The following is a 23235-nucleotide window of genomic DNA, read 5'->3' on the forward strand; positions in this document are numbered from 1 at the left end:
GAGAAGAAGATTAACATTAAACAGGGATGAGAGGTGGGAAGGAAAGGGAGAGAAAAGGGAAATTGCATGGAAATGGAAGGAGACCCTCAGGGTTATACAAAAGAACATACAAGAGGAAATGAGGGGAAAGGGAAAAATTATACAAGGGGGAGAAATGAAGGTCAGTAGAGGGGGTAGAGAGAGGGGAGGGGAGGGGGGATAGTAGAGGATAGGAAAGGTAGCAGAACACGACAGTCACTAGTATGGCAATATGTAAATCAATGGATGTGTAATTGATGTGATTCTGCAATATGTATATGGGCTAAAAATGGGAGTTCATAACCCACTTGAAGCAAAGTGTGAAAGATGATATATCAAGAACTACGTAATGTTTTGAACAACCAACAATAAAAAAAAAGAAAAAGAAAAAGAAAAAGAAAAATCGTGCTCCATTTGTGTACTATGAATCAAAATACATTCTGCTGTTATGTATAACAAATTAGAATAATTAATTTTAAACGGAAAGAAAAATAAAAAGGCCTACTTGTGAGATTTTTAGATCTCAGAATATGGTTTACACCAGAATAGCATGAAATGATCCCAGGCTGTCATTCAGCAAGTTTCACTTAACAACAGGGAACAGAACTGGGGCCAGAGGCATGTGGCTCAAGAAGGAAATGATCATTTTCCCCCTCATTTCAGGATAATGTTAAGTAAAATCACCTTTTGGCATTCTCCCGTCTCCTAGAGTCTCCCTCCCTACATCCCAGGCCTGCTGTGCGTCTTCCCAAAAGCCCAGTGAGGCCTCCAAATTACACCACACACACCCCCCCCCAGCCTTAACTGCGCCCCCTAGAGCAGCCAGTCTCAGCCAAACCATCCTACTCGCCTTAAGCCATGCACAGCTGTGCAGAGCTGAGAAGCCTGCAGAGGAGCAGAGCTTATGAGTCAGAAGCCTTTCCAACCAGCTTCATTTACTATGCTGCAGTACAAGGGAATCCTGTAGGAAACAGAGGACCAGGGACAGGATGGGAGCAACATATGCAGATGAGCCTTCTCCAGGACTCTGGTCAGGCAGCTTCCTGAGCTACTTCTATATCAAGGTTCCAAGAAGAACTGGATGATGTCTGGGTTTTCTTTGTATGACGACGGTTCTCCCCGCATTGACAGAGGAGGGCAGAGGGTGCAGGAAGAGGGGGCAGCCTCAGGCTGGTGTGAGAGACACTGAGCAGAATTTGTCCTCCTGCACCCTTTAAACAGGATCACTGGTGTCTAATGGGTTTGCTACCTAAAGCTAAAAAGTGAGAAAATAATCTAGTTAGGATGCAAGCAATGACTCAGTTGTACCTGACCTCTCTGGAGGCGTAGATGAGAGGCAGATGGAGGAGGGCTAAGGTGAGAGGTGGAGAAAGGCAGAGATGGAGCAGGCAGCACTTGGACAAGTGTCTAGACTGCAGCAACCTTTTAAAACGCTGTGTGTGTATAAACTCATCTTGCTGCATGACAGTTCCTAAAATGAGCATGAATCCCCTAAAGCCTACAGGTCACACACACGACTGAGAAAGTAAAGGCACCAACACACAAGCAGAGCTGTCGTGTAAGCATAGGGCTCAGGCAGGGCCGTTAGCGGATTGTCTAAAAGGAACCTGCTCCCACATGATCTAATCTCTCAAACAAACAAAATAGTCACTTACACCAAGAACCTCACCTTTTTACCTGATGCCTGAAAAATCTTAATCAAGGTGCCTGATCTTCGGTCCACTCTAAAAATATAAACCTAAGGAATAAAAAAAAAAAAAATGGAGTTAGGATGAAGCAATGACCAACGATATTGACCAGCATCTTCCTGGGAGGCAGTCACACCGTAGCTGTGTTTAAATCAGCTGATGACAATGAAGACACCACCACAAGCTCTTGTCTAACCAATTCTGTCCAAAAAGTGTTTACCTGAGACAAAAGTGTCACCGGCACTGATCTGGAACAGCCACGTCTGATAGGACCAAGGAATACCCAAATTACTAGTAAACAACTCAGGAAAAAAATCTTTTCTGCCTGAAAATGGTCCTTCAATCCCCTTAGATACACCTTTAACAGGTATAAGACAAAGGGATGAAAGAGCATTTTAGCCAAAGTTATTCTCCAAAGTGATTCCACATAATATAAGTGCCATAAAGTCTATATGGGTAACTATGAGTTTAGGCTAGAAAATGCAGAGTTAAGCATTAAATATTAAATTCCTGCATTGTGTAATGTCTTAGAGCCTTTAGCATGGGGATTTAAATAACAATGAATCTCACTGACATTTAACTTTCTAAGTGTACCCAAATATGAACTTCTTTTTCAAGTTACATCTTATGGAAAGATTATCTCATGAGACACAGGGTAGGGTCTCTCCCCTGGGTAAGGAACTGCCATATTAGTGTGAAGGCTTTTGCACCCCAACATGGGAAATGGATATCAAAATCCTGAAGGCCAGAGGTCTGTTTTGGGGTCCTTGGAGAGCAATTCTGCATGAGCCCTGGTCCCTGGGCATGTGAGATAATGAGCAACTCTGTTCACTACAACCAATTTCCCCAGTGACTCTCAGGTCAAGCAATTGAAAGAAGCATTTTCTATTTTTTTTTTTTTTTGTTAAGTAGATCCAGGACTCCTTTCTGGCGCTTTCAGTTGTAAATAACCATCCTTGCCTTCAGACCTGACAGGGACCATGCAACATCCCTGTCATCTGAAGGAGAAACAATACAACCAAAGCAAGTTTTCTGCAATTACTGAGAAAAGAAAGTCGCTGTCATCAGCACAAAGGTATCTGTGAACCAGGAGGTAAGCAATTTTACCGCCTGGCAGAGAAGCCTAGTGACAGACAGTTCCTCCCCGGAAGACGCCATTGAGGCGGAGACAGCTCTAAGTGCTCTTCCCTCCACCGTGAAGAGGAATTCATGTGACTCAGACTTGAAGTTATCAAAGTTCATGTGCATGATTCCTTATCCACTGGATCAGGGCCCTGGTTTATCTGATTCGACGTCTCCTCCACAGTATCAGCCTAGAGGGAAGGAGGCATACTCTGCAGAAATATGAGCAGTGGCTCCTAAGCCCTGCCCAGGAGGGTCCACAGAAATGGCCCTCATGAACACAACTCTGTCATGCCCATCAACTGCACGGTCTCTCTGATCTGCCTACCAGCCTAGCTGCAGGGTCCTAGTAACAGTGGTCTCAGCCCATTTGGCCTCTCTAGAACTCAGAGCCCATTTCTCCAAGCCACAGATGCAGCAGCCAGACACTACCACAGGTCCAGCCTTGGGGCTGTGGATCCAAAGTTCATGCCACTGCTCAGTCTTCCCCATCAGACAAAAATGCAGATTCCTTGCCCATGTGGACATCCCCATTCTATGATTCCTATACCCTGAAGCTAAACAATGAACATAGTCCCCTTGGAGGCCATGATTCCCAAAGTGAGTCAGACAGACCAAGACCCACAGGTCTGTTCTACACTGTGGACAGACTTTAGAGAAAGTCAGACCCACATATTGCTATAACAGCCTTGGGTTCCACCAGTCTTGGGAACCCAATGTTCCTTCTGAAACACTGGGGAAATAAATGGGAATCTAAACATTTTTTTAAAAGGCCTAAGGGTAGCTGGGACTATCCTGATTCTATTTAGTCAAAGCCAAATCTGGTGAAGTCAGGAAGGTGGGGGATTTAAAGTTGTATAGCACTGAATACTTCTCCTTTGAAGGGCACCCTGATGCCAAGGGAGACTTACAAATCATTTTCTCTCTTTCTCTCTCTCTCTCTCTCTCTCTCTCACACACACACACACACTTAATAAAAGAAAAACACATCATGAGAGAATAGACGGTGTGAACAGTATTCACACTCTGATGCTTTCAAGGTCATCTCTCCAAAGTTGTTGGAATGAGACTGTCAAAGGGTTCCTCATGATTTTGTCTCTCACCAGTCAACCAAGAGAATATTCAGGTCAAAGTCAGTTGGCAAACCTCTACGACAAGGCAGCATACTCCCCTCCTCTGATCCCAGGTGTTTCTCCTCACCTTTCCAATGCCTTCATCCTGTGGGGCACCTCCTACCACATCGGTGGTAGAGGGGTGAGAGAAGCGGCCAGCGGTCACTGCATAGCCTAAACAGGATGATGGAAACCAAGGACAAGGTTGAAGAAGGCAGCGAGAGAAAATATTCATTGGATTCAAAAGAAAAAAAAACAAAAACATTTTTCAAGCAAGTTTCATTATCTGGGCAGCTATGGTCCAGTTATTCTTAGAACACAAATGGAACCAGGGAACAAATTGGCAGCTGTCGGTCTCCTCATGTTTAAATGGCACATATCACAAAAAGCCACATTCACAAGGACCCTGGGGCAGGAAAGAGTGCCGAGTACCCTCTCCAGGACTGGTACTGTGCTAAACAGTCTGTTTTTTCTTTTTGAGATGTAATTTTCATAAAGAACATGCATCTGAAGTGTAGACCTTAAGGAGTTTGTACACACTTACATGACCATGCTACCGCCACCCGGATCAAGTGAACATAAACCAAGAACCACAACCCTGGAAGGTTCCCCAGCCCCATAAGTGGCCATTATTCTGATTTTTATTATTTATGATACTTGATACTCATCCATGCTGTTGCCTGTAGTAGTGCATTCTTCTTTCCATTTTTGAGTCCTGTCCTACTGGATGAACATACCATCTCTTTCTCCTCCTGCTGAGCATGTGAATTATTTCCAACTTGGGGCAAGTAAAGCTGTTGTGAGCCATTTTTATATATCTTTGGGTGACATTTATTTCAATATAAAAACTCTATGAAGAATGCGTGATCATTTCTTCTGTTTACAGATTTTCAGATAGATAAAACATATCCAAATTCACAATCCAAATGTCTCCTGCCTTCTGAGGGCCTTGCTTTACAAGCTGAAGGCACTCCTCTGGCAGGCAGAAATGCTAGACAGGCTGCCTGTATTATGTTCCCTGGTCTCACCATCATCCCTGAACTCTAATGCTGTGATCATAAGTTATTTGAGTTTTGTGATGATTCATATCACCCAGGATCTCCATGTGGCCGATTACTCTCAAACTGATGATTTATATTGCCTGAGAGTATCCTGAGTGACATACTCTCAACTGTCTCCTGTTAACCCTTGTAGCAGATAAAGGGCTCCGTTTTGTACACAGGGAGAAACCACAGACCCCAAGGTTCATAACACCTGTCTGAGGCCTGAAAACCTCCATCCAAAGTGGGCTCTCTTCTGCCCTCTTCATTCCGAGTCAGCAAGCATGTGTTCAGCTCCTGCCGTACACCAGGTATTGTATATACCAACTCCTGGGAATGAGAGAAAAATTCCCACCTTGGATGTGCGTACAGCCCAGTGAGGGGTTTGGTACCAGTGGCAGATGCTGTTCTGGTAATACACAGAGAGGCAGCTCAGCGTTTAGACCCTATCTCAGAAACAGATTTATACCCAACTCTGGGGCTTATGACCTTGGAAAGTTACATAATGTAATGGTCAGCTGCTTCACCTACAAAGTACGGATAATAATGGCAACCTCAATTTCAGAATTAAAATAATATACAAAGCCCTGCATAGATTAAATGCTTAATAAATGACAGACCGAGGAGCTATATGAGCACGGTAGCAAATGCCCCAAAGATTTATTAAAGTACTGTTGGGTCTGTGCTGCCTGGGGGCACACTAATGGTCAGAGGGAAAAGGTGATTCACCAACTCCCTGTCCCCACCTAACAAAGAGATTTCAGTGACTTTGCCCAAAGGGTGGCAGGGCCTCCCCTGATTAGAGTTATATGTACTGAATGTGAAAGAAGATTGTTTTGTTATGAGACCTTCCTAAATATGGTTCTAATTCCAGTCCGGAATGGCAGCATTCAGGGCCTGGGTTGAGTCCTGTGACCATCCTCTAAGCAAACATAGTTTATCTCTGTCTTTAAATGGGCACTGTTTTGCCCCAGCATCTTCTTTGCCTGATGGCTGCTAAATTAAATTGTACCTATCTTCTGTTCTAGAAGACTAAGAGGGTTCAGAAAAGTAAGAAAATTTCTGAGCCTTCAATTAAACTTCAACCTGGGGTGCTACCTGTCATGATAATTTCTGGTAATTATTTCTATTTGTGACTAGGAAGCAGAGACTCCATCCCCAAGGGATGTCCAAAGAATAATACTAGGATTCTATTGAGCTCATTTTTGCATCTGATCATCTGAACTTGAGTGATTGCTAAAACAAGGAGATAAGACACGTGAGCCTCCAGAGAAAGCTTTTTAATTAAATCAGTTTTAATTCAGCTCCCTCTTCTGTCTTCTATGCGAGTTGCTAGGTGTTCAGGTGTTCTAATTAAAGAATGAGAGATTGAAAAGTAAAAGCCAACCAACTCTCCCTTCCACCAACAGAGCAATAACCGGTAATAGCTCCCATTTGCCCCTCCTTATCTCGCCTCTCCCCCAGCTACTCACCCAGGTAGGTGTACCGCCTGTTCATGATCGCTTCATCATTCAGCTTCAAATAGGTGTTGTCTGTGAGGTTCAGCACTTTGATCGTCCCAGCCCAATAAAATGATCCGGGGGCGCCCATCACCACCAGCTCCTACCAGAAAAATCCAAATGTAAATGGGAAGCCAAGAAAGGGATAAAGAGATGTAGTAAGACCACAGTCACACAAAGGAGAACTCGGAATGAAATTAAAAATACCTCACCACGGGTTTTTTTTTTCCCTCCAGCATATCCATTAAAAAAAAAAAAAAAATCACCAGATTTCCTGGCATTATAGAATCTATTGTCCAGTTGGTATGGTCAGGAACGAAGAGGTGAAATTAACTGAGCAAGGGGACAGAATGAGTGACACACCTACCACAGATGGAGCTATACATATTTCCTCAATCTTATACCAGGATTAAACATGGAAATGGCAAACAGGGGTGGCGTCCTGCAGAATTCCTGGGAGAGCACTCAGGCAAAGACAGCAATGTCTCACCTAGCCTGGACCCAGGCCCACTATTCAATGGCTCCGGCTGCCCAGTGCACAGCAGAGCTTTACAAAAACTATGCACTAATGCCCCGGGAAAATCCCCTCCAGAGCTCATCTCGGCTCCTCTTCTCAGGAAGGGTTCAAAGGTGGGTTTTCTGGCCACAATGGCCCACTGCAAATTCTGAAGGACAAAAACAAGAGACCAAAAAGCCAACTAAGGGAAGTTCATAAACTAGAAAGAGAACAGACCACAGGCAGTAAGAGACAGTAGCCCTAACTAAAAATAGACCCCAGAATACAGAAGACACAGCTCTCGGCATTTAAATGATGGGAAAATGGTCCTGCAGCCACAAGCCTGTGCTACAAAACCATCTGATAACCAATACTGATGATAATCCTAAATGCTCCAAAACAGTTCAGTTACCTTGGGAAGTCAACAGGGATATCTGTATGATTTTGCCCACAAGAAGATGCATTGTTAACTGTGCCAAGTTAGAAATAACCTGCGTGTCAAACAATAGGGCTTCTAAACTATAACACATGCATGCAACAGAACCCAATGCAGTATTAACCACACCACAGAAGACCTAATGGCACTGAGATATTTACAAAGTGCTGTTAAAAAGAATACATAAAGCAATATATATGCTGTCAATCATGTTTTATAAAGGGAAAAAAAACCACGAATGAACATGTGCACAAATTCACAAAGACCAGGTGGACAGGTCATAAAACATTTTCCCCAGAGTGCTGGAACTATGGACATCCCTTCTTTAACTCTCCCATAGTTTATGTTTTCTGTGTTTTTAAAAATTTGAGAACAGACTGTTTTCCAAGAGCACAGGTCTCAGGTAAAAGTCAACCTGTCAACTGTTCCAAACATATCGGCTCCCCTCCTGCCAATTCCCCCCCAGACTGTACACGTGGGACACTCTGCTCTTTGACTCTCCATTCCTGCAAGGCCCTCGTGCTTCTCTGCCTGAGTAACCCTTCTGCAATCTACAAAGCCCAGCTCAAGTGTGGGAGAACCTTTGACAAATGTTGGTAGGAAAGAAGAGCACAGGTTAGGAGTCAACTCATAGAAAGTTCTAGAATCAGCCAAAAAAAACAAAAAAAAAAAACGACTCTATGGTGATAAAATTCAGAACAGTACAAAAGAGGGGCAGTATTATCTGCAAAGGGGCGTGAGGAATTTTCTACAGTGGTGGAAATGTTCTCAAGATAAATGGGCACACTCATGTCATCTCTATCAAAATTCATCAAACTATATATAGATGGGTGTGTTATTGTATGTATTGAACAAAAAGACTTGATAGTTTAATTAACTAGAACAGTTAATTAAACACTGACCAGGAAGTCACCTCACAAAAAATGCAAAATTGCCAGTGAAATGACATTTTACAAGTGTTCCAGTGAAGCCCCCGAGGACTGAGCCTGCACTGGGATAAGCAGCAGCAAGGTCTTGCACACATTGGAAGGCTCAACAGGGAATCTCCTTTTGATTATTTATATTTTCTAAAGTATCTGCACTGCCAGGAGAAATAAAACTTATTTGTCCAACAAAATCATTTTTTTTCTGTACTGGGGATTGAATCCAGGGGTGCTTAATCACTGAGCCACGTCCTCAGTTTTTTTGTTTCTGTTTTGTTATTTTTGAGACAGGGTCTTGCTAAATTGCAGAGGCTGGCTTTGAACTTGTGATCCTCTGGTCTCAGCCTCCCAAATTGCTGGGATTCCAGGTATACGCCACCACGCAAAATCATTAATTTTTTTATTCAACAATATTTACTAAGTACCTACTATCATGTATGTAGAGCTTGTGCTACATACAAAGATAAAGTTCCTTGGCATGACACGCTTAGGATAAGGCAACATGGAAAACCACAAGATAACTGTGTAGGCTGACGAAGGCTGCTGGTTTCTGACAAGTTCCTGGAGGCTAGTCCCTGCCAGAGAGACATGAGTTTCTGATCATTTATAAAGTCATCAAAGGATTCTTGGAGTGCAAGAATCTGCAAAAGCCAGAAAATTGGGGAGGAAAAGATAGAGCCCATGGGCAAGAGGGTGAGGCTTTGAACAAGGGAGTCTATCAATCTGGGAAGAATCGGGACAATGACTAGGGAGCGAGTGCAGGTGGAAGGAAAGTCCCTGCCTAGATTCTGGTCTGAATGGCTTGCTTTCCACCCCTCAGGAAGGCGTGGATGAGGCTGTCAGTGAACACTTCATTGGAGGTTCTGAGATTGACACCCCCTCAAAGGCACTGCCAAGATAACCCTGGAGGTATCTCTCTGCTTTCTGCACTCAGGACCTGTCACTGGGAACACACACGGTGGGGCACAAGTTCTCTCCTCCTCCTTACACTTCCCTGTTTGGTGTAAGGGCCTGTGCTCCTTCTAGAAAGCTAGGAGAAAGACAAACCATCAGTTCATCAGAGGACAGAGACTTTTTTCCTGGCCTCCAGTTTGGAAAGGAATTTGCAATCAAGTGCCCAAAAACAAAGGGCGCCGAAGAATGTCATGAGTGATGGCCTCAACACCAGTTGTATACACAGCATGGAGCGTTCTCCTTCTGCAGCTTTAATAAGCCGGAGCTCTGAGCATAGGCTCGGGCCAGTAAAGGCTCTGCAGGACATGAGGCATGGACAGACTGCTTTCTGATTTAGATTAATCCAGGATCAAAGTGGAGAAATGAGTGTCTACTGTACCTCTGTGTTCTCTCAAACTACAGAGGGGATAAGGCAAAGTAATCTCATTCCTTAAAAACTTTTGAAACAAATAGTTGTTTTCTTCCTCTGTCCTCTTAGGGTTCACACTGTCTTTCCCTTCAATCCAAATTAGATAAACTGGGACCAAGCCTGTGACCCTCAAGGCCGGGCTGGGAGGCAGAGCGTCTTCTGGGAAATCCCTTGAATTTAGCTACTTCTGTTCATTTTGGATGTTGTTTTAGTGGCATTCACAAGTGTCAGGAAAATGTGATCAAAGCTTTGCTTCCCATCTCCCAAGGAACAGCCAGTACAAATATCACACCCCAGAACCCAAGCTTCCCCTCAAGCGAAGGCCACCACCGCCTAATCACATCAGGAGAATCCCATAAAACAGCCTGGGCCTTCTCCCAAGGTGCGTTTTACTAGCAGAATCTCCAGAGGCACCGGGGCCCCTGGGTGTGCCTGAAACAAGCCACAGGCTCCCCTCTACACACTCCCCAGAGGGGACCCCAGGAAGGCAGAAGAATGCAGGGATCTACAACAGAAGTCCATGCTTAGGAAAGTTCCACCCAGTGGTTTCCAATGGCGGGGTCATCCCCAAGTCTTCTGTTGGTGCTTAGAAGTGTCTGTCACCTCTATTGCTCTAGTCTACGAAAATAAATAAAGTCCCCGGGAAGCTCTCACCCTCAATGATGGGCTAAAACTCATGTGGTATCCATAACTCAGAGCTTAGATAACCTCAGGGTCACTGACCCGCAGGTCAAGCAGGCCCCTTGGGCCAGAATATTTGGGGCCAAAGTGGCTACGTCCGGGATGGTAGGGAAGCCATCCGCCTTGGGACACAGCTGTGTGCCCCAAGAGGGGACAGATCAGCTCACAGCACAGGCAAGTGATGAGGTCAGCAGAGGGGCAGAGGAGGGAACCGCGCCTGCTCCACCCCTTCAACCACATTTCCTGCTCGGCCACAAACAGCTGAGGTTCCAGACACAAGAGAGGCAGCGAGTTCAAAGACCTCCTGTTTAAGGAGGCCAAAGGCCTGGGAACCAGAGTGAAGGCTGAAGCCCAGATGGGCCAAGAGACAGCAAGCCGGGGTCAAAGGACTGAACAGCAGCAGGGGGGCCGCCCACGCCTCTCCTGCCCCTCTGGACACTGTGTCCCCACTTCTGTTTATTCTGAGCCCAGCCAGCACATGCCAAGACACTGTGGCTCCCTTGGGCTCTGAATCCCAGAGGCTGGGGTTTCAACAGGTCCTCTCAGGTCTCTGGTCATCCTAGGCTTGCCCAACCACCTGGGCTTCCCTTCCATACCCAATGGCCTCCCAATTCTTCCTACCAAGCCTTTCCTTCCACACAGCCCCAAGTCCTGCCCTTTCAGACTTGCCATCCAGTGGGGCCACACTGACGCCTCCCTCCCTCCCTCCGATGTTGTGGTGAGTGCCGACTTCTGTGATGAATCAGTCCTCCTCCCACCATCCAAGGCTCAGCACACTTATCCCCTCAAAGACCAGCAAGGGCCAAGCCTAACTTCCTGGCTCAGACTAGGGTCCAGTCCCTGTGTCCAAGGCCTCTTATAGGAGCAGCTACGAGCATGTCCCAGCACCTCACACTTGTGCCTGAACCAGAGGTCCTCCTTGGGGGTCCTCTCCACAAGGGGCATCGCTCTTCTCCACAAACCCAGCTCAACACCCCTTTCCTCTGCCCCACAGGGCTCTGGCCACCCAACCCATGGACATGTCCTTATTATTCTCTGATGACCCCAATCACTTTTATTCCAAAAGTGACACTCTACCCTGCCCTGTTGCCTCATGGCTAGAACACATCGTGGCCTCCCTGTCTGGCCTCCCTCAGGAGCATCCTAATCCAAAGTCCTGGGCACGCCCACCCCAGATAGCCTTACAACACTGCCATCCGCCATGTTGGTCACCTACCTCTTATAGTACAGTGGTTCCCACTGCCTATTGGATGGAGTCATACTGTACTAGACCTGCTGCAGGACCAATGGCCAGGGCAGTTACACAGCCTACATGCTGAGAGGAAAGTGAGTAAAGTCAGCACATGGCAGGGTGGTGTTTTAAATCAATGGGGATAGGAAAAATGGTTCCACAAACCAGTGTCAAAACCACCAACTATGCATTTAGGAAAACAATACAGTTTCTACTACATAAAAAGATATAATTTCAGAAGGAATAAAGATACACATCTCTTTTTTAAAAAATCTGTAAAAGGACTAGAATATAGGTGAATAATTCCATATTCTTAGAGATATCCTTTACTAATTAACACAACTCTAGAATCCAGAAAAAGTATATTTGACCAAACATGAATGTGTAACACTAGTACAACAGAGACACACAAAGCACAGTTAAAAGAAGCTGAGCTGGGCGCGGTGGCACATGCCTATAATCCCAGTGGATTGGGAGGCTGAGGCAGGAGGATCAGTAGTTCAAAGCCAGCCTCAGCAACAGCAAGGTGCTAAGCAACTCAGTGAGACCCTGTCTCTAAATAAAATACAAAATAGGGCTGGGATGTGACTCAGTGGTTACGCGCCCCCAATTTCAATCCCCGGTACCCCAAAAAGAGAGGGAAAAAAATACCACTGATCAGAAATTTTTTTTCAATAAACAAGAATGTTGAAACTATGTAACAAGTTCCTACAAATCAGCAAAGAACAACAAAATCAGAACACTGGACTCAGAATCACAAGTAATTTCCAGAAAAATACAAATGGCCAATGTTTAAGAAAGATAACAAATTATACTAATAATCAGCTCATGGGACATTAAAATGAGATTTCCTTTTCCAATGGCAAAAATTGTTAACAATGGTAAGAGAGCGATGGGACAGGTGTGAATGAAGTGGGAAAAATGTCAATTAGTAAACACTTTTGTAATGCAATTTTCCTGAATGTATCAAATTCTGGGTACTGCTGGACCCTCCTACCCATCTCCTCTACGCATGCACTTGTGCTCAAAAAGCAGTGGCTAATCTCCAGCACGCCACCATAGTGAGACTGTGGCCTGTTCGTACAGCATCTCACTCACTGCAGCTGGAGGCAGTGGGCCGAGGCTAGGAATGGAAGAGGCTGAAAAGGCAGGAGGATCCGGGATGCCAGATGAGGGGAAGCATCTGGATTTTCTTATAAGCGGATGGGAAGATACTGGACAGTTCTGAGCAAGAAGCCGTGACACTTTTGTACGTAGAAGGTCCTAGAACTCGTCTGTCAGGAGGAAAGGGTGGAAGCAGGACAACAGGAAGGCTCTGCAGTGGGCTAGGAGCAGAACAATCGCAGCTGATTTGTGGAGAGATGTGGAGAGAAAAGTTTGCATGGTAAGTTTTGAGGGCAAAAGGGGTGGGACGTGCTGGTTGCTGATACCTCAGTGAGAGGGGAATTTTTAAAGCTTTTGGCCTCGCCAGCTAGGACACTGGTGGTACCATTCACAAGGCCCAGGGCGGAATTCTCTGGAGCAGCAGTCACAAAACCAATGCCTGCGTGAAGGGACACAGTAGGAATTGCTGGGGGTTGGGAGGGAGGTGCCTCCCATTTATTGGTTTGAGTAAAAGACGATTAAAAAATTCCACTTTCTACCTTTCATTTTTGCTGTTTGCACACTATATTGCCAACTGTCTTTTTATTGACTTTTTTAAAAATATCAATGACAGTGGAATGCACTACAATTCTTATTACATATATAGAGCACAAATTGTTCATCTCTCTGGTTGTATATAAAGTATGTTGACACCAATTCATGTCTTCATTCATGTACTTTGGATAATGATGTCCATCACATTCCACCATCCTTGCTAACCCCCCGACCCCTCCCTTTCCCTTCCACCCCTCTGCCCTATCTAGAGTTCATCTATTCCTCCCATGCTCCCCCTCCCTGCCCCATCTATGAGTCACCCCCCTTATATCAGAGAAAACATTCAGCATTTGGTTTTTGGGGATTGGCTAACTTCACTTAGTATTATCTTCTCTAACGCAATCCATTTACCTCAAATGCCATGATTTTATTCTTTTATTGCTGAGTAAAAATTCCATTGTGTATATATGCCACATTTTATTTATCCATTCATCCACTGAAGGGCATCTAGGTTGGCTCCACAGTTTAGCTATTGTGAACTGTGCTGCTATAAACATTGATGTGGCCGTGTCCCTGTAGTAGGCTGTTTTTAAGTCCTTTGGGTATAGACCAAGGAGAGGGATAGCTGGATCAAATGGTGGTTCCATCTATTTTCTCTGAATTAAAATAGCCATTTCTCAGATCAAGATGGCCCGTTTCACTCCTGACTTAGAAGGGACGCTCTGCAGAAAGCTTTGGAAACCTGACAGTGGGGTCAGAGTCCTTACTCCCCCTCCCCTCGATGTCACATGCTGTCTTTCAGCTCTCTGCAGTCCTATAGCAAAGAAGGGAGAGACAGGTGGCATCAGAGTCAAGCCCTTAGGCCAAGATGTGAAGTTTGGAGTTTAATCTTCCCTGTCATGAGAAGCCAGAGAGTCTACATGAAAGGTCTGACTTTGAAAGAATCCTTAGGCTGGAGTGCAGAAGACATACTGCAAGAGCCAGGCACAGCCTGGGACCGAGAAAATGTTTAAAAAGTGGATGACGGTGACAGTTGTGTGACGCTGCAAATGCACTAAATGTCACCGATCCCACATTTAAAATGGTTAAAGTGCATTGATTCAATGACTATAATAAAATGGACAGGGGAACCCAACTCGGGGCCAGTGTATCGCCAAGTGAGGGCAGTGGCCCTTCCAGACACGTGCGCTGATCGACTTTCTACCCTTTCTACCCTTTTTCGGTGGCAATACAGAAAAGCCGTCATTTGGGATACGTTTGGAAACTTCAAACAGTAAGATTTCAGAAGTATTTTTTATGTGATGCAAGGGACCACACAGACAACGGTGCCACTTCCAGAGCTTAGCAAGGAACTTTGCAGGAGGCAGGCGGTCCTAAAGATGTCCAAGGAACGAGGAGAAGAAGCAAAGAACAAACTTGCAGGAGATGAGAACAAGTAAGAAAACAGTAACTAAAAATGAACTACAGGCCAGACGTCACAGGGCCGCTGACAGGGCACATTCAAGTGTAGGGTCCTTGAGAGGTTGAGAAAAGGTCTAGGATTGTATGTTGAGTCCCTCCATCAAGAGGAACACTGTGAGGTGACGAGTGTACACTTAGGCACCAGCTGCCTGCATGCTGTGTCAGGGACGCTTAACCTCTGAGCCACATCCCCAGCCTTTTTTATATTTTATTTACAGACAGGATTTCACTAGGTTGCTGAAGCTGGCCTTGAACTCACAATCCTCCTGCCTCAGCCTCCCAAGCCACTGAGATTACAGGTATACACCATCATGCCTGGCCATTGTATCCCTTTAATCAGGTCCCTCCAGAGGTTTACAGCATCAAACTGACATGTTTGGAAATTTGAGTCAGTCAGGCCACCAGCAGCCTCTGCCCAGCCAGTGCCCCTGACCAGGCTTAAATAACCCTCCCCGATGTAAGGACCAGAATCGACTCACCCACAGCTCGAGCGTCTGGGACACTAACAGCACTCCCCTCCGGAGGTCACAAAATATCACAAAAAGCCAGGAAATGAACACCCAAAAGAGGCATCCCCAGGCAGAATCACCCACCTCAGTGAAGAAGCCTGCTATCCCAGCCTGGCAGGAGCCATGTTCCTCTCCATACTTCTTCTTATACTCTGGAGGGGGAGAAGGAAAGAGAAGCAGACCAGACATGTCAGTGTGGGCCAATCGTGCGTGGACCCAGCCCCTTCCCCCAGTGCCTCTGCGAGCTGGGCCAGGGATGCTGACCAGACTCGGGCACAGAAGGAAAGTCTCAGGAATCCACGAAACCTCAAAAATCCAGGCTCTGGTGCCATCAGGTAGAAAGGCTGCCAAGGGCCTCAGAGGACTTCCTCTGCTCATGTCGGGGAGAGAGCAGCAGCAGCCACAGTAATTAAGTGGGAGGCTGGTGACAATTATTTCAATTAGAAAGGATCAAGATCCCTAGTGGGTCTTGAGGAGCTGAAAACATGACCCAGAAATGGGAATAATGTGGCCATCCTAGTGTGGAGTCCCCTGGAAGGAGACCAACCTTTCCCCAAAAACACTTGGTACAGCTAGAGGCAGAATGCTCCCAACCATCCAACCAGAAACAAGCCATCCACCCCTGGGCTAAGGAAGATGGGGTCTACCAGGACAGGCCCCAGAATGTGGCCCCGCTGTCCCCCACAATCAGAGGTAGCAGGCACCTGTATTCCTGTGTGGAAGCAAGAGGGGCAGATCTCTCCAGACCAAAAGAAAACCCATGGGTGATCTCCTTTGTCCCAACACCCCACCCAACAAATGGGGACACTTCGTTGCCCGTTTTATTTTCACACTGGCAAGACAGAAACTTTTGATAAGAGTTTAGTAATGCCAGGCTTTGTAGTATTGCCTCCACTAGCATCATTTCATTGATTTCCCCCATCCCTGGGAATCTATCTTCCTATTTGTCTACAGGTAATACTAAGGCTCAGAAAGGTTAGGTGAATTGTCAGGGTCACCCAGCTAGTGAACTCCTATCTCTTAGATCTGTGGCCTAGGAAAGATTTTGTAAAGTAATTTCACAAAATCATAAGAAGTGACTGGCTGTTGGAAGTCATTTCAGGGGTGAAGACAAGGAGGGAGGTTTACAGTGACTCAAATTAATCACATGTGCCACATTGCTGGATAGCCTCAGGCTGGGGCTACCCGGCAAATAACCCAGTGACTTTCTGGGGGTCTTGGCAAGTCTCTAGTGCCATTAAAATCTAGTACCATGAAAATATGATTATTTTTGAAACACAAAAATAAATAATCCAGAAGAACAATGAAGCTGTGATTGCAACACAGTGCCACTTCCTGCAGCTCAAAGTGTCTACTCCAGGCACAGCGGGGAAGGGGCCCTAGGGAAATAGAGTAATTCAGTTTCTAACAACACTCACCGCAGAGCCTAGTAACATTTTCCAGTAAGTGGCCATTAACCGACTGCTGAATTACAACAGAAGGTCAATGAGGGACTCCTCTTCCATGAGGGGGGTGCCGTCAGCTCCTCCCACCTTGTCCTGCGACGCTAAGGGAAACTTCCAGGCCTGCCAGGGAGCAGCGCACCAGCAACGGAACCCACTTATCCCCAGCAAAATCTTGCACCAAGATTGCGGATAGGGGTGCAAAGAATTAAACAAACCCTGCATCAAATAACACAAGGACTAGAAAGAGCAAAATGTCCCAAACTAGACAAATGAACCTGGAAGGTCTAGCAAAAAGCTCATTGGTGCCCCTAACTCCAGGGGTAAACCTCCCATTATAACTCCTACAAAATGAAACAAAGAAGATCCAGACCCCAAGGGCTGAATAAAACTACCATGCCTAACACACCAGTTCAGCCTTACGTGGCATGAATAGGAACTGTGTGGTGTTGTGGTTTGGACACGAGGTGTTCCCCAAAACCCCTATGGTAATGCAGGAATGTTCAGAGGGGCAAGAATTAGATTCGGAGTGCCATGACCTAAGCCGTCCATCCTCCTTTGAATGGATGAAACTGAGTGGTGATGTAGGAGGGGGCGTGGCTGGAGGAGTGGTCATCTTCTCTGCACCCCCTTCCCACCCCACCCCCTGCTTCCTGGCCACCAAGAGCAGGGCAGCTTCCTTGTCCTGCAGTCACGTTCCTCCTCAGAGCAACAGACTCGGGTGACTCGGAAACCACGAGCTCAAATCAAATTTTCCTCCTCCAAGTTGTCCTTGGGTATTTTTGTCACAAAGAAAAAGCGGACAAACGCATGGAAATCTCACATCTTTTTAAGTAAATAGTCTTGAGGTCTCTTTGTGGCAGGAACTGCAAAAACACTCAACACCTTTCTCAGCCTCCTCCCCACACTGTTCTTGGAGTTCTCTATCCTGGAACAGGACCTGGCGTTTCTGAGGTGGTCATGGTCTTATTGGAAGTGGGAGTGTCCCACTCCTGTCCCAGGCTAGAAGACTACAAGGGGAAGCCCTTACCAGCACCCTTCCATTTTATATGTGGGGCTCCAGTATCCAAGGAGTTTGGGATCTGAGGGGGTCCTGAAACCAGTCTTCCTCAGACACCGAGGGACACTGTCACATAAGGTTATGCTAACTTTTTCCTAGCCTAAAAATCTTGATTAGAGCAAAAACAATTCGATTCTTCTTCTCTAGACCTGAGATAGCAAGACATACTAGAGAGTGTGGGAATAAAGATGGGTAGAGAAACAAGGGGCTTCCCCCAACACCAACCCCGAGAAGCCAAGTCAGACATCCTGTCTCCACTGAGAAGTTCAGAAACGCAGGGCAGGGGGATTCAAGAGAGGGCAGGTGACCTCCCATCTCCTGTTCCCAGGAAGAACTTTGCCTTCACAAACACAAAGGCCATGGGGCCAGAAGCTGGCTGCTCTTGGGCATGTCCACTCAGCCTTCACACGCCCCCAACGTGATGGCCCAGCAGAGAGGGCTGCAAAGGGCCATCTCCCTCTATGAACAAAGCATTTATCCACTTCAAAGAAGCGGAGCAGAAACCAGGCTTCGCATGGTGACAGCAGCAACTGATGCTGTCACAAACCTATTAAAGTGGGAGAAACTGAACCTGGTAAGCAAAAGATGAAGGCCAAACAGGGGACTGAGAATATCTTGGAGGACCTGGGATTCGATGGGAGAACTCTCTGCCACACATGGGTTTGAATTACTTGGCCTGCGTCACATGCTTCAATTTGTTAAGTCGTATGGCTCCTCCATTCCAAAAATGGTAGTATTTTCCTTGGGTAAGCTGCTGGTTTTATTAAACCCTGCCTAAACAGAAGGCAATTCAGAAAGAAGAAAAAAAGTTACCGATTCCCAAATGTTCAGAATCCGCAACTTCGATGCATGGAGTCAACACTCATGAATTTTAATTCACTCAAGGCGGCCAGTGATTGGGCGTGGTCACTTCTGCACCCTTCCTAAAACTCTGGGATATGTCAATCTCCCAGAAAGATCGACATACGCACAGTATAACACTTTCCAAAACTCTTTCTATTACATATTTGAGAAAGTTTTATCTTTCAAAGCCAGTCTTTTTAATACACTGATTTTTAAAATAATTTCTCCATGGTTCCTTAGCCGAGCTATGAAAATACCAGGGAGAAAATAGCTCTTCTGTATTAAATTATTTCTGAATTTCACCAAGGAGAGGCAAATCTAAACAACTGATCATTAAACAGCAATTTAGACAGATCTCTAATAATAAAAAGGGCATTTAAATACACCCCAAAAAAATGAAGAGAAGATAAAACTACCCATTAGGAGGCATCTCTGTCCATATGAGGGGGGGGGGTGGAGTAAATGATCTCAATAACTAGGTTAGAGAGGAAGGGAGCAGAATTTATCAAAATAGCTCATGATTAAACAAAGTGAGCACTAAAATGCAAATTGTACCAAACCAGAGACTTACAATTAAGTGAGAAAGAGGTTTTTAAAGGGGAAATAATCTTCAGAGAATATCTAATAATCCCAACCTTACCCATTCATTTTACGACAGTATGTAATTGCTCAGAACAAGTGGTTTATTTAAAGCTACATAGCTAATTAGTCTCAGCACTGAAGAGCAGGGGCTGCTGGCCTCCCCTCTACCTCAGCCACACAGGCATGCTGCATAAGAACAGGCCCAGTCTCATTATTTTTGTTCAAAAAATTGAAAAAAAAAAAAAACCATTGTCCATCACCAGACAAATGAAGTATGGTACACACCTATGTTGTTCTGCCTTTAAAGGGAAGGAAATTCTGATACATGCTACAACATGGCTATTTCCTAAGGACACCACATTAAGTGAAATAAGCCCGTAACAAAAGGGCACACACTGTGCGTGTTATGTTTCGGATGTGAAGTGTCCCCCAAAAGCTCATGTGCAAGACAATCCAAGAGGGTTTACAGGAGAAATAATCAGATCATGAAAGCCTTAATCCAATCAGTGAATTGATCCCGATGGGGATTAATGAGTGGTAACTGAAGGCAGGTAGGGCGTGGCTGGAGGTGGTGGGTCATTGGGGTGTGCTTTTGGGATATATATATATATATATAATTTTTTTTTTTTTAATCTGGTAAGTGGAATCTCTCTACTTCCTGATCATCAAGTGAGCCGTTTCCCTCTGCCACGCTCTTCTGCCATGATGTTCTGCCTCACCTCAATCTCTGAATAATAGAGCCGGCCTTCTATATGTAGACTGCAGCCTTTGAAACCAGGAGCCCCTAAATCAACGTTTCCTCACATACAATTGTTCTGGCTGGATCTTTTAGTTAAAGCAGCAAAAAATCTGACTAAAATGGTGAGACTCCACTTACATGAAGTCCCTAGAATGGACGGAGTCAGAAAGGAGAATGGTGGTTGCCAGGGACTTGTGGGGAGGAGGATGAGAGTGTTGCATGGGTACAGACTTCCTTTGGAAAGAGGAAAGTTCTGGAAATGAATGGTGGGGAAAGTTGAACAATGTGGATGTACTTAATGCCATAGTACTGCATGCTTTAAAATGGTTACAGTGGTAATTTTTATATACCTTTTTAAACAATAATAAATGACAAAAGAATTTTTTTTATAATTGTTAAATTGTTCCTTGCATCCAGAATCTAGCAACCCCCATTTTGTCAATTCCCTAATTCAGAATAAGCAACAAGCTACCTTACAGGCACATAATAATGTATTTTCAACTTAGTATATGCTATGTCACATTTCATCCGTCATAGAAACTGACCTGGACAGGGATCAGTCACATTTCAGTGAGAACCCCAGCTCAGAACCAAGTAGAATTCAATCATGTAACAGAAGCTAAAAGACTCACTGGCACTAAAACACGGACAAACGGCTGTTCAGACGTTAAAACCAAATGTCTGGAGTAAGGAGAGACCCAGGACATAGAGCAGATCAACTACAGCTACATTTTACCAGGCTAAGGGGAACACCTGCCCCTTCCACCCTGTACCTGGAGGACTTACCCATGGATTGTTTAAAACAGAAAAACTAAAACATGGCTTAAATAGTCCACAGCATAATGTCCTAAATACTTAAAAGATTATGACAAAAATAGGAGATTTTTCTCTGTGATGGGTCACAGCACCTAGTCATCACAAAGAATCCCAACGTCCCGCCAGGTATGATGGCAGATGACTATAATCCCAGGAGCTCAAAGCTGAGGCAGCAGGATGGCAAGTTCAAGGTCAACCTGGGCAACATAATAAGACCCTGCCTCGAAAAATAAAAAGGGCTGAAGATGTAGCTCAGGAGGTAGAACGCCCCTGGATTCAATCCCCAAGGCTGAAAAAAATGGAGAAAATTAAAAAAAAAAAAAACACAATATCTCAACAGAACAGGTAACACAGATTCCTACTCTAGACTTAAGTCCCCAACCCCACCTTTGTTTAATAATCCTATGACTGTCACCAATCTCCCTGACCCTCAATTTTCTCACCTGTACAATAATAAGAATACCTCAAAATGATGTGATTACCCGGTAAGTTACTGAGCACCAAGAACACTACCTGGCCATTGCTCAATAAATGTCAAGTGAATCTGAACCTGCTAATTTCTCATAGAACAAACCCCAAGACACCTAGCACCACACAGGAAGTTTTGGAAGAGACTCAAAATTGGACATCCACAGGGGCAATACTAGAAGATGAAGTTTAAGCAATTAATTTCACACAATGCATGGAGACACGTTTGAAATATAGAACATATTTTTGCCTAAGACAAAAGTCCTTGGTACCAAAGGGAAAGCTTAATGGGGTTTCTGAGCCACTATCAGAGATGCTGGGACCTCTTTCCAGCCCTGGCTATCCTTAGGCCACTCCCTCTTTCCCTCTCAGATCCTTCTCTTTAACTGGTCATAATGCAAAACAGTATCCTTTTTTAATATGCTATCTTTGCTTAAATGAGATAATGTTTATGAAAGCTCTTGGGAAATCATGAAATCCTATGTAAATGCAGAGGTCTTTATTTAATAAAAATTTATGGGGCTTATTTCTGGATTTTTAAATGGATCAACTCAGCCTTTGATGGTTTTCTCCAAAACAAAATAAAAAACAACAGAACCTGAACTGCTTTTCATTTATAAATGGATCGTGATTGATTTTTACCCCCTGTGGAGCCACAGCCTTTAACATTAAAAGGGGAAAAAAATTTTCACTTTGAATTAGTGATCTATTTCCTTCCCTAGAAATGATCACTGACTTGAGAAATGCAAATATGCCTTAGAAATAAAAATCCAGCTGTTCTGACAATAAAGAACACGATATAAAAATCTTTGGAATCAATGGGGCAAAAGACACAACAAAATTTGATAAATTCAGACCCCAGCAATTTCAGATTTGAGAACATTTAAACAAGGCATAAGCTAAACCTTAGATCATGCATAAAAAGAGGGGAAGAGAGTTTACCAAAGAAATAAATCTTGCAAATATGATCAAAGGTATTTAAGTAATTATAATCGTATCAAGGGCTCTTAAAATCATGTTAATGCTACCCAGTTTCTATTCTTCAGTGTATATTCACTAAAGCAACCCTGTTAGCTCAGAATATTTAAGAATGTTCTGTCACCTAGAAATTACAAAATTCACATTTATTGAGCACACACTTGGAACCCGAAAGTGCTAAACATTTTAAATACCTCAAATACCTGTGTGTATGTACACGTACACATACGTGTGTGTGAGTGCAACACAGAAGATTGAAGCCAGGGGTGTTCTACCACTGAGCTACCATCCCCAGCCCTTTTTTAAATTTTAAAATAGAGTCTTGCTAAGTTGCTGAGGCTGGCCTCGGATTTGTACCCTCCTGCCTCAGCCTCCTGTCTTCAGTAGGTATTAACCTCCCCATTTTACAGATGAGGACACTGGGGCTTAAGGAGCTTCCCCAAGTTTACCAAGTCTGAAAACAGGGACATATACATTCAAATATTGGAATAAATGATAAAGTCAGAGCCTGCAAGTTAGGTCTAATATACAATAGTACCATAATTGCCTCTAAAAGCATTTCTTTATCAATGTTTTCTCTTAAACGCTTTTTGTTAATTTAGCTAAGCTACTCCCAAACTATTCCATGCTCATGAGATTTTTCTGTCACAATAAAAAGATGAACTGTTTACAATCTCACTCCTGCCAAGCTCTGCCCCCAGTGGGCTCAAAGGAGAAGGGATGAAAGAAATGTCTGTACTTAATTTTATCACATGCACTGACTTTGGGGATTCTTAAAATATCCTGGCCTGGGGAACAGTACCTAGACGTTTACAGTGCTCCAGTTTACAGATAGTTTTTCCCACATCATCCACTGAAAGTATCTTCTCACACATGAAACCAAATGACATGGGATATGCAGTTTTTGTGTCACACAGTAAATGCAGACTAAGCTTCTACTGAAGGGCATGCACCATGAGTTTATTTTATGTCCTAAACTCATTTTTATTTCCCATTCCCTCCATGTTTCCTGGTTCTGACAGGATATTCTGGTAGCCTCTCCCATCCAACCAGAAACAGGAAGCACCTGAGAAGCCACGAGAGAAAGATC

At 44.6% G+C, this 23235-nt stretch overlaps 1 protein-coding gene across 1 annotated transcript in view; it reads right to left on the reverse strand.

Moving 5' to 3' along the window:
* The window catches only part of Itga9 (integrin subunit alpha 9), a 313338-nt gene that overhangs the window by 258594 nt on the left and 31509 nt on the right, over positions 1-23235 (reverse strand). Inside the window, exons 5-8 of the mRNA XM_048794712.1 lie at positions 15302-15369; positions 6453-6582; positions 4029-4114; positions 1688-1756 (exon numbers count right to left, since the gene is read on the reverse strand). Coding sequence (XP_048650669.1) covers positions 1688-1756; positions 4029-4114; positions 6453-6582; positions 15302-15369 — 353 coding nt within the window. The remainder of the gene's footprint in view (positions 1-1687; positions 1757-4028; positions 4115-6452; positions 6583-15301; positions 15370-23235) is intronic.

This window comes from Marmota marmota, unplaced genomic scaffold (genome assembly GCF_001458135.2).
Source record: "Marmota marmota marmota unplaced genomic scaffold, marMar, whole genome shotgun sequence".
Lineage (NCBI taxonomy): Eukaryota > Metazoa > Chordata > Mammalia > Rodentia > Sciuridae > Marmota > Marmota marmota.